The sequence below is a fragment of the Neospora caninum genome, chromosome IV (genome assembly GCF_000208865.1).
Source record: "Neospora caninum Liverpool complete genome, chromosome IV".
Taxonomy (NCBI): domain Eukaryota; phylum Apicomplexa; class Conoidasida; order Eucoccidiorida; family Sarcocystidae; genus Neospora; species Neospora caninum.
The window spans coordinates 2,035,941-2,047,382 of NC_018389.1; the positions used below are offsets into that span (position 1 = coordinate 2,035,941).

The 11,442-nt window shown below is 53.3% G+C and overlaps 2 protein-coding genes across 2 annotated transcripts; one reads left to right on the forward strand and one right to left on the reverse strand.

The window, feature by feature from the left end:
• Window positions 1–703: 703 nt before the first annotated feature.
• On the reverse strand, window positions 704–3,872 carry NCLIV_012000 (conserved hypothetical protein; the record flags this gene model as incomplete). The annotated part of the gene is made up of 5 exons (XM_003880717.1): window positions 704–823; window positions 1,160–1,295; window positions 2,166–2,228; window positions 2,587–2,747; window positions 3,744–3,872. The coding sequence occupies 5 exons, from the start codon at window positions 3,870–3,872 to the stop codon at window positions 704–706; spliced, it is 609 nt and encodes a 202-aa protein (XP_003880766.1).
• A 5,248-nt stretch (window positions 3,873–9,120) lies between these two features.
• NCLIV_012010 (hypothetical protein) lies at window positions 9,121–11,442 on the forward strand (the record flags this gene model as incomplete). Its single annotated transcript, XM_003880718.1, has 1 exon — window positions 9,121–11,442. The coding sequence occupies one exon, from the start codon at window positions 9,121–9,123 to the stop codon at window positions 11,440–11,442; it is 2,322 nt and encodes a 773-aa protein (XP_003880767.1).

The following is an 11,442-nucleotide window of genomic DNA, read 5'->3' on the forward strand; positions in this document are numbered from 1 at the left end:
GGCAAGTGTTCTTTTCAAGACAGCATGCGCACATATGTAGGCTCACCTTGGGTGCAGAGGCGGCGTGAGAGTGCGGGAGAGGGTCGTTTGCCTCTCGCGGGATGCGCAAGTCGATTTGGACGTCATCCTCCAGCGCAAGATTTTCGTCTCCTGCAGTGTGAAGTGAAAAAACGAGCACCTTGTAGAACAAAAGGGGTCAGAAACTCAAGCTTGAAAATGGAAAGGAGATCAAACCCCCCACACGCTGACCACATATCTATTAATATGTAAATGTATATATGGTGGCATATGTTCGTTGCTCACAATTTTCGCTGCATCCGTTCAGATAAATGCATATACATGAAAACATATATACAAATATGCATATATAGGTATACATTTGCGTATACATGTGTACATGTATTCATGTACACATGTATACGCAAATGTATCTATATAATGCATCATAATAAAGGTAGATGCATGAAAAGGTACGGATATTCACGTGTGACGCAGTCGAACTTCTACAGTCTGAAATGAGGATATCTGTTTATGCACTCATGTATGGATATGCACGTCGCGCCGGGGACGTTTTTGAGATAAGCATGTCAATATATATATATATATATATATATACTGGTGAGTAGATGTTTACACACGAATCCACAAAGACGCGTGTAATTGATAAATAAATGCAAATGTTCATATATACGAATATGTGAGTTTACTTTAGCAGCGGCTTTCTCACCAAACACAGCGTCGGGATCACAGGAATCGCCGTCAACTTCACATCGAATCGCAGCTCGACAACACGGCGCGAGTCCTCGAAGCCTTCCAACAACTTCTGCCAAAAAACCAATTTTTTGCCGCTAAGGAAAAGAAGCGTCGAAGATCAACACGCCATCACATCTGTGGGTACACATCTATGCGGCTGTCGAATAATATCTTCGTGTTTATCGAGAGTTGCCTGTTGATTTGTAGCGAAGAGGTTGTACGTGTGAAACGCAGTTTCGCAGTCTGATTCCGCTGTCATTCAGGACAAAACGCCTGTCGGTAACGAGGTTGTGTGTCCATGCATGCAGGGGGTTGCACCAGCAGCCTTCGTGTGACTGGCGTTACAAAAACGCCCGCGTACTCTATCTGTATGAGCGGGAGAAATGTGCTTCCGCGGTCGACTTACCGTGCCAACAAGAATCTGTGAAGGAAGACTGCGTCTATTCCTCGAGGCAAACGAGTGTCCACTCTCCTCCGGTGGAGACGCGGAAACGCTCGAAGGCAGCAAGTCTGGTCCCGCCTCAAAAACAGCGAGTCTCAACCTAAAAAAGCAGATACGCGCAAGCAGGCCCTAAAGCTGCACACGTCGCGTACATTCCTTAGTATTTGTGGAACAGCAGAGTACGATTTGGTGGAGGAACCCCTTTGTGGGTCCAAAAAGTGTCTGCAGAAGCCCACAGAAATGTGTGTGTTCTGCCTTCCCATTCAATCATGTCGCTTCTATTTTCATGCCGTCTCTCCCTACATGTATGTCATATATATAAATACATACACGCACATATCGATATATACATATACATACATATATATATATATATATATATCGGCAGTGCATTTGGATCTTCCTCTGTGTATATTCATGTATATATGCACTTGACGAGGCCATGTTTCTCCACAGCCCGTACGTAAAGAAGCATATTCTATCCGAAGGCCGCTTCTTACAAAAGAAAAAAAGCAAACACTGGTGTGTACGACCCCTGCTGTTTTATGCGTGGCTGTTTGTTTCTAGAGTCCCATATAGTTTGCGGGTAAATGTCGATAGAGTTACGTAAAATATCCATCGACAGAGAGCGCGTCGGAGATATATAGACACACGCACTTGCAGTTACAGGAAAAGGTACAGAGACGCAACTGATGATGGTAAGAGAGACAGATAAACATCGCCTGAGATATGCAGGTAGACTGGTGGACAGAAACTAGACCGCTAGAGAGGAAGATACAGAGAAATCGACAAAAAGACAGGCAGCACGAAAGACGCAGCACAGACACGTGTCGGCAGGTGGATAGTTAAGAACAACATAGAAATATTCAGATTCAGGAAGAAGCATGGGTAGATCCGGCTATACATATATGGTAGGCAGGTGGATAGGCATGGATTGTCGGTAAGCAGGTATGTGCTGCGGGGTTTTTACCGAAGGCGTTCTTCATAAGTCTCCGAGTCTCCAGGTTGCTCAGCGACCAGGTCAAGGCACGTCCTGAAGAAACGAACCCAAAAGGGAATCCAGGGAAAAGTCTTGCAGCAAAGCAGGAAGAGACACGTGTCAAGCAAAGGAGAGTCTGGAGGTTGCGAAAGAAAAACAGTGGCGAGTTATATGTGCAAGAGTGGAACCGGAAGAAAACGCGGAACGAGGAATCCAAGACAGGAGACAGACGAAGGGTTTCCGAGATACAAAAGTTAGGCGTCGTTCGAGGAGAGATTAGAAACCGAGAACACGGCAGCAGATGAAACCGAGCCAGCAGTGCAGCTGAGCGCAGACAGGAAGCCCCGGGCAGAGACGGGAGTCAGAGTCAGCGCAAGCTGAAACCAAGGTATCGATGGAGGAAAAGGCATACGAGTGTTTCTCTGCGGAATCTCCTTGCGGCGTGCCTTGAGAACAGAGAAATTGGCGCCGCTTCAGAAACTGCTCGGCGTGCTGCTGAACTTGTTCTTCTTCTTTCTCCCATATCCCGAGCTCCGACATTTGACTCGCCCAGATTTTGTTCACCGCTTCAATCTGGCGCACGCAAAACACAAGACTGTCGCGGTGTTTCAGATTCGCTGTTTCCCCGCTGGTCCTTCTCTTTCCGCTGTCGCCCCGTTGTGCTCCTTTCTTTGAGGCGTCCTTCCAGATCTTCGGCGCTGTTCTACGCTCACGCAAAAAAATTTGAGTTGTACGGAAGAAGAACTGGTGTCGCTGTAAGAATGATTTAGACCTATTCGTCTCTCGCAGCTTCCGTGTCACGTGCTGGTAGCCTCTAAAGAGATCCACGGCTCACACGGGAATCCAGGATTCTACAAACAACAACGACAGGTATGTGTGTTCCTGGTCGTCTTCATCGCCCCATCCTGCCACGACAAACGCAGATTTTTCGATTTTTTATCTTTGCCTCTCCAGCTTGTGTGCCCGATCCCCTCCTCTCCATGCACATGCATATGGAGCATTCGAGAGTCGGCCTCGCTTCCCTCTTGAAGAAAAAGAAAAAAACTCAGCCTTCGTCCACGAATCGTGCGCGACAGTGTCTTTTCTCTCTCGGTCGTGCCGGTGTTCTCCTTTGTTTGCGGTCGTAAAAGAGACGGTTCTATCCGTCTCTTCTGCGAAGCAACATTCTGTTGAAAAGGCCGGAAAACAGCGCGGTACTCTTCTCTCTTTTCCAGCGATGTCTCGCGCTTGTGCCGCAGTCTGTGTCCCTGTCTCCTTTTGTGTTTCCTTCTTTTGTTTCTTCATGCGTCCCGTCTTCCTCCTTGGTCCTTCACAGTATCTCGCCTTTTCGGTTTACCGTGTCCTGCGCCTGCAGACAGACAGAAACGCCACGAGTACATCTGTGGCATCCTATTTAGAGTCACTCATTTCTTCCGTCCTCAGCTTTCTTCTTACTCATCGCAGACGTTTCATCCGAAAAACCAAAAACAGTCAACTTCAGGTGTGCAGCGCAACACGTTGTGATTCGCTTCCGGGATTCAACCTATTCTCTTCTCTTTCTCTTCGTTTGTCCCCCTGCAGCCGCCTCACCTGCTTGTCGGCTTCGCGTGCTTCTCGCTCTCGGCATTCTTCTTCCTCGAGTCTCCGCTGTCTCTCGTCTTCTCCCTCCTCTGCAAAAGGATCTTCCTCCTCTTCCTTCTTTGAGAGAGCTCGACGCATAGTTCTGACACAAACGAAAGAACCGAGCATCGACTGCGGATCGAAGGACAAGCAGCAAAATGGATCGTCCTGTCGTGCACCTATAGCTGCTCTCCACCTCTTGCCATGTTCTCTCCCTTCTTATCCGTCACTCTCATTTCGTCTTCCTCTCCGAAACGTTCTCTCATACTCTTTCTCTCTCCCGTCCATGTTCCCTTCTTGCTGCCCCTCCCTCTCTCTCCTTCTCTCTCTATGGGCTCCGTTGTTTCTTGCTCACCTTACCGTAAACCGTCTACTTCCATTAGCCGTTTGGTACACCCCACATGTCTCCCTGACGCCGTTCCGTCATCGCTCACCTCTTCCTGGTAGTAAGTCTTCGACCTGCAGCCTTCCCCGCTTCGCCACGGCTCAACGTCTGTCTTCCGTTCCCCACGTCTTCTTTCGTCCGTTCCCAACCGTCTCTTCTTCTTTCCCTTCCTCTGCCTCGGCCTCTTGGAGAGGTCTTGTCGTCAGCAAAAAGTGAAGAGGATTGAGCAGCGACGGAGACATGTGCACTGTCTGCTTCAACCTGCCCGGTCTCTGCTTTGTTTCCTCGGTGTCCACAACTCTGAACGCGTCTCCTTTCACCCTTCTCTGCACACCCCCGCCTCGGGCGCGTTCCCGTCGACCTCTCAGGGGCGAAATCCCCCTCCAGAGGTTCTGACGAGAAATTCCTCGCGACTCCGTACGCAGCGCTCGTCCACAGCCGCCTGACGGGAGGACTCCGGGTCCATCCTTCTCCATTTGACTGAGGGGGGGACAAGGCCGGACGGGCACCTTCTGCTGCCTCGTAAGCTCCTTCTGCTTCACGATTCCCTGCATGCGTTTCCCCTTCTCTTCCGGCATCTCCACCCCCACAGAAACCAGCAAAAGGAGAAGCGACAGAGCGGGGAATCGAAAGAATAGAGAACCGCTCCTCGGTTTCTCCCTCCCCATCACAACTGTATGCCTCTGACTCTGGGAACAGAGAAGAGCCACACGTCGGCCCCCTCTTCCTCCGCCCGCCGACAACTGGATCTGCCGCGAGACGAATCAGCACGTCTTCCTCCTGGTTCTCATCCTCACACGATTCTACCAAGTCTATTCTCGGATCCCGAAGCTTTCCAGATGCTCGTTCCTCATCTCTTCTCTCATTCTGCATGTTATTCTCGCTCGTCGCTCCCTCCTCGTGACTTCGCCCCGCGTCTTCGACGTCGAGGCCCAGCTCGTGGAGCATCTCCTTCCGTCGCCGTCTCCTCTTCTTTTCACACTCGGCCACCCAGGCTTTTGTGTTTCTCCGATGTCGGCGAAGCGTTGCTTCTTGCCCGTCTGGTTGCTCGTGCCGCCGCTTCGACAACAAAGTCGCTTTCCCCCTCGCCCCTCCAGAAAGCCAGGCCGGTAAAGACAGGAGAAGCGGCTCATTCACCCTCAAGGAAGACACAGGAGAACCTGCGCCGAACGGAAGAGACGAAGCGGAAGAAGACCCAGAAACATCAGGCACCCGCGAAAAACAAAACGAAGAAGAACGGGGAGACGAACGAGGAGAAGAGAGAGAGACGTGAAAGGGTGACTGCTCGTCAACAGAGTGGGGGAAGGGAGACGAAGGCAGAGGCGATGCCATCATGAGGACGATGTCTCCAAGTGAAGAAAATAGGGGAAGGAAGCAAAAAGAGACAAACTTGTGTGCACCGGAAAACGAATGCCACCTTGTGGAAAATGCGTTGGTATCGAACGGCGTACCGAGTCCCTGCCTTCTTCGGAGAGAGTGGCTGCAGTTTTCCATTGGAAAGGAACCGGTAACGGCGAGTCCAGAGCGTCTCGGGAGCCGCCTCGGAAGATGGAAGCGTCGCGTCCGCTCTCCCTCGTCGTAACCTACACTTTCCACGGAAGTGGGCAACGCGCGAGAAAACGAGAAGCAAATGACCCAAACAAATCCAAACATCGGGAACCACGAGGCGACGCAGGTCGAACTGACTAGAATGCTACGAACACACGACCCTGCAGCGACTCTCAGATGCCACGGAAGAGGCGGACGGAACGGAAGGAGAGAAAAATGAAATAGAAACAGAGGAGGCGAGAGGTAGAGGGACAATGCTATCGAGGACGAGAACGGAACGACGAGGAAGAGAGAGAGTCAACGAGAGGCAAACAATGTGGCATATCTCCCGAGACAACCGCCACGCCTTGTTTCGGCAAGAGGAGGACTAAACGGCTACAAGACAAACAGGACAGGAAAGCCATACGATCCGATCAACAAACGGAGACTGATGCTGTCTTCCACCTTCCTGTTTCCTTCCCGTCCAGGAATGGCTTTCCTCTGTGTTCAGACCTCGGTTGCTGCAGAGAAGGAAAGTTTTCTTCTCTTCCTGTCCTTCTCCCCCCTTTCTCTCTCGTGCCTTCTTCACTTCACTCTCTGTCCTTCACTCTCTCGCGAGTTCTGCTAGTTCACTGAAGTCAAAGGAAGTGAGTGAAAGAGCAAGACAGACGACGAGAAGTCAGACAGGAAAAAGCAGGGGAGGACAGGGAATGTAGGAAAGCCGCGAAGGGAGAGACACAGAGAGGGGAGCAAGAAGTGCAGGTACAAAGGACAAGGGAACTCTGGTGGATATTTCCTACAGAAAAGGGAAAAGCCACAAAGAAAAACAGACAGCGCATGGAGACAACAGCTGGCCGAGTTGGAGGGACGAAGCACAAGCGGGTCCCTGAAGCGCCACAAGAAACGGCAAGCATTGCCTGCCCTCTAGAGGTGGAATGCAAGCGAAGATCCAGCAGGGACATGGAAGGGGAAAACGACTGTTGCATTCTTTCCTTTGGGATTGCGAACGGAAACGAAACGCTGCTGAAGAACAGAAGAAACATCGACGAGACAAGGACACCTAACTCTTCGCTCTCCTTGACCTGGCAGAAACGTGCCTGGACACCTGTGACAACCAGGAGAAACAAGCGGCGGTGTATCCTGGCTTCTTTTCTCCCTCCCTTTTTATCTCGTTGAGATAAGAGACTAACGGAGGTTTCTCGAGGGGAAAGAAGCAATCTCTCCGCACCCCCTGTGGCTGTCTATTGTAGAGCTGGGACCACGCCCTCTTTTCTTAGTTGGGCGAGAGTTTCGCACTGGATGAAACACTTTCTCTCGACGAAGAGACGTAGACAAGAACAAGCGGGGAAGAGCACCAGTGGAGAGATTTCAAGCAGAGGTTTCTCGCTCGGCGCCAAGCAACACGCCCCAGGACAGGCATAAAACAGCGAGACTCGAGGTAGCTTGGTGCCACCGAAGTCTCCCAAAAAAGCACCTTAGCGGCGCCCTCTAAGTGTCGCACACCGTTCCCCTGCTTGCTTATGTCTTTCACAGAAAGATGGAATGACGAAATCCACTATCTCTTCCGTTCTCGGTCTTCGGGAAGGTCGGACCCGAAGGGTGAGAGAAAAGTTGCAATGTGTCCAGCACGGCGAGCTAGCCTCCGGCCAAGTGGCGAACAGCCAAAAATGTTGAGGAAGACTCGAAAGTGCATGAATAACCACGTGACGGAAAACAAAAAAATGGAAGATCACCTAGGGCTGCCATGACGCCGCGCGCATTCGAAATACCCGTCCTATGCAGATACGCTAGAGTACTGAAATGCAGAATCACACAGGCATGCATTCCACTCGCCGCTCCACGCAGTTTGCTTCACTGCTCTGCCTGGATCGTTTCGCGGAAAGGGTGATTGCCAAGAGCGCAGGCTGTTAGCATACACGAGCTGTGCGTGTGCGTGTTTGAACTACTTTCCTCGGCCGTCGCCGTTTACAGATCCGTCGTTCGGAGGAATGGAGCACAGCAGTGAGGATCTACGGAAGGCAGCCTATGTAAAGCGAAGGTGTCCTCATCAACAGCTTGCTTCTGTGGCATATTCAGTCGAGGACGTAACCATGTTCTCCAGCGCAACGATCGTGGCAGGTGATACAGGGTACGGTTCTAGAGGCGGCGGTCCCCACAACGAGAACATATGCAGGAGGTAGAGCGCTACAGACGCTCGTCGTCGGGTCGTCGTCGTCGGGTCGTCGTCGTCGGGTCGTCGTCGTCGGGTCGTCGTCGTCAGACATCCAAGCAGATGGCTGGCGAGTCGATGCCTCTGCACTCCATCACAAACGGTCATCGTCTATGTCGTTTCAGAGAGTCCTGTGTCTTCCGTGGGCACGTGAATGGAGGAAAGTGCCTGGTGTATGTGTGAAACACAATACCACGTGCTCCGACGACAAGCTTTTCCTCCTGCTCCGTTATTTCTCCTCTTCCCGAACGAACTTGTCTCAAAACCATCTCAGCGGCGTGGTTACTGTATCGTTTTCGTTACTCAAAGAGCGCAGACCCGAGACACGTCAGTGGCTTGGTCGATTTTTTTTGTCCCCCTTCCGAGCCGAGGCAACTACGACCAAGCTCTGTGAAGTGGAACCGCACTCCCCCGACATGCCATCTACGTGAGAGGAAGCACCCGGCGAACTCGGAGTCGTCTTCCAGTTTCCCGCATCTCTGCTCTACCTTTCCGCTACAGATTGGCTCGTGATCGCGAGCGCCGTGCACGGAAGAATACCCCGCGGCCAGACAAGGCCGAAAGAAACGTATCCCTGCTTCCTGAAAGAATCGGCGCTTCTCCCCTCCCGCAGAAAGCGATCTCAGTGTCGAGGAGAAAAACGTGGGCGCATTTGCTTGTGGGAATATGTTGGAGTTACTTGGACAGAAAAGCCCCAATTGCTTGGGGAGGCGCTGCAAGGCGGATAATGGAGCTCTGCTCTCTAGGGCAACGCAGAGTTTTGGCAGAAAATCCCGCTGAAGAGTTATCTCGCACCGGTCGTCTGGCGTCCCACGGCGCAGCTTCGGCCAGCCCGTCATGGTGTTTTCCGTGACGCGCGGCGGTCCCCGCAGTGTCGACACACCGGTATAGAAGGCCCGGTGGTCTTGCATGCAAAATTAGTGACGTAGCGGAGAAATCCCGCCGAACCCGCAGCATACAGTTGTCTCTCTGTCGATGCAGTATTTCCTTTCTGTTTAGGTATATGTTCTTCCTCTGCGATCCACTTCGCCTTTTTTCCCCATTTCATAGAAATCCGTCCTCCGCGAGCGCCTCCGTTGGCAGTGAGAGCCTGCGTCGCGCATGTGCACCGAAAGACGGGGGAGCCCTGTCGACTCCCGGCGGTGTCGATTGACGTCGAAGTCGCTGCGCGGGCAGCGCTTTTTCCTTTGAAGATTCAACTAGTTGGCCTCTTGAGAGTTGAAGAGATGTGTCGAGGAGGCAAAAATGTCTCACATCGTTTGGCATCCAGAGCTGGACTTCTTCTGGTCGCCTGCTGCGCGTGCGCTCTTCTCTCTTCGTCGCCGCTTCCCACGCGGCGGTATTTCCTGACGTTCGGTCTCGCCAGCAAAGTAGTCGTCGATGGAGAGGCGGAAAAAGGCAATTTGGATGTCTCAGTTCAGCAGGATGGGCGGGACAACGGGGACGCCGACAGTCTTGACCCAATTGATGGGTCCCCGGCGGCAGCGGTCGAGGCGGGCGGCTTGGCTGCCGTACAGCAACAGGGTCGCAGTTCCCGCGGATCGAGTGTCTCGTACACCGTGTCCACCCAGCGTAGGGCGTCAAAAAGCCGGTATGTGTTGCCTGCGGTCCTCATTTCTGCCCTTGCAGCAGCTGGAATGATGGGCTACGTCACGCCCAAGAAAACGCCCGCCCCCGAGAAAACAGATGTCGAGACGGTCGCTGCCCGCGCTGGTGCCGAGCAATTCGACTCGGATGCCACAACCGAGCAAAAAAGCGCGGAAATCGCACAAGAAACCGAGGAACCCAGCCGGCGTCGCAAGCAGGCTGCACTCGTGGCCGCAGTGCTGGTAGCGGCGGCCGTCTACGGTCTGCGTTCGTCTCTCTTGGGGGTTGACAAGGTGTCTTCGCCGACGGCACTCCAGGGGCTCCTAAAAAAACCAGAAAGCATGCACGGCATTGATCCTGATGCCTCCGTCGACTTCCAACCAGACGCGTCGGTCGAGCGGCAAATGGAAGTGCCGGCCGAAGGTGCGGGTGATGAAGTGCGAGGTTGGCAGCATTTAGTCCGGGACTTTTCGGCGATGTTAGCGGGAGAATATGCGCTATCCCCGCGCGTCGGAGCGGTGGCCTCGGCTGTTGCACTTGGGCTTCTCGCCTTCTCGCTGGCAGCTGCTCGACGGGCATCGCGTCGGAGACAACAGCAAGGGGAAGAGCGTCCAGCGTCACCAACAGCGGGCGAGGAACAGGCGGATCCGGTGCCTGCTGAGGCCGCTGCTCCGGCAGCTGAACCCGAGCAGATTCCCGAGGCGGAACCTGAGAAGCCGAAGGAGGAGGAGGTTCCTCCTGTGGCCGCCCCTGCGGATATGCCGGAGGAAGTGCCCGAGGAACGCAAGCAGGAGGAGGCTGGTGGTGAGGCGTTGGGCGAGGATAGGGGAGAGCCTACGAAAGAGAGAGGCCCAGCGTCCGAGGATGAGTTTGAAGCTGAAGAGGGTCCAGAGCAGGAAATTGTCGTAGTTGCTGTTCCGCCATTGCCTCCAAGGCCGCGGACAAAGCTCGAGACGCTCTGGGAGGACGGAGAGGACGGGGAGGCGTCTGACGAAGAAAAACTTGCGAATATCAAAACCGCCGTGCGGAACTCGGTGAGAAGATGGAAGAACCAGATAGAGATATATCGAACTCAGGCGAAAAAGCTGGACGCCGAGTTCAAGTCCACGTCGACCCGCCTGGATGAGGTCAAACTGACCAGGCAACCGATCGTGCAGAGAAAACTGGAGACCAAGTTGGAGCAGTTGTCGCAGACACTAGCAGATCAGTACGAGCTTACGCTGGTCATCTCCGCACTCCAGCGCATCTCTCTCTCGCTCCTCCATGTCGTGGAAGACGCGGCTACAGTTACGGGGGACCACGGTCGAATTGCACAGTTCCGGATCAGCGCCAGTGCGAGCCTGGCCAGTATCCTGGTCTCCCTCGAGAAGGTTCGGTTGGAGGCTTTGGAGGCACAAGAGGGTCGGGGGGAAGTGCAAGCCGGTGGTGCATCGTTGGGACTCGCGAGTTCGGCGTTACGCAGTATCGATCTCATCAAGCACCAGTCCAAGAAACTGCTGCTACTTGTTTCTCTGCTGGGGGCGGAGCCGAAGACAGGCGCGCCGCCCAAGACAGAGCCGAAAGTCGACAACATGCTGGAGGCACAAGCCGCAGAGCTCAGAAGTGAACTGAGCAAAACGGAGGAGGCCTCCGCCTTGCGGGAACAGGAGGCGGCACTGCTCGCGGCGCTGGAGTCCTCTCTACGTAGGGCCCAAGCCTTCTTTGCGAAAGAAGCAAAAGTGGCCGCGGAGTTTCTACTGCAGTTCGGAAGTGCAACGTTACCTGGAGCAGCCGCCACGCTAACAGAGCTTCAGGACGATCTGAGACTTCGGCGCATCAGGGTCACCAACGTGGAAAGTGAACGCAAGGCTGTCCGCGGCTTAAAAAGCACTATCATAGAAAAGCAGACCGCGCTTGAGAAGAAACGAAAGGAACTAACGTCCGCACTGGAAGAAGTGGAAAAGAATATCAAGGGAGAGTAG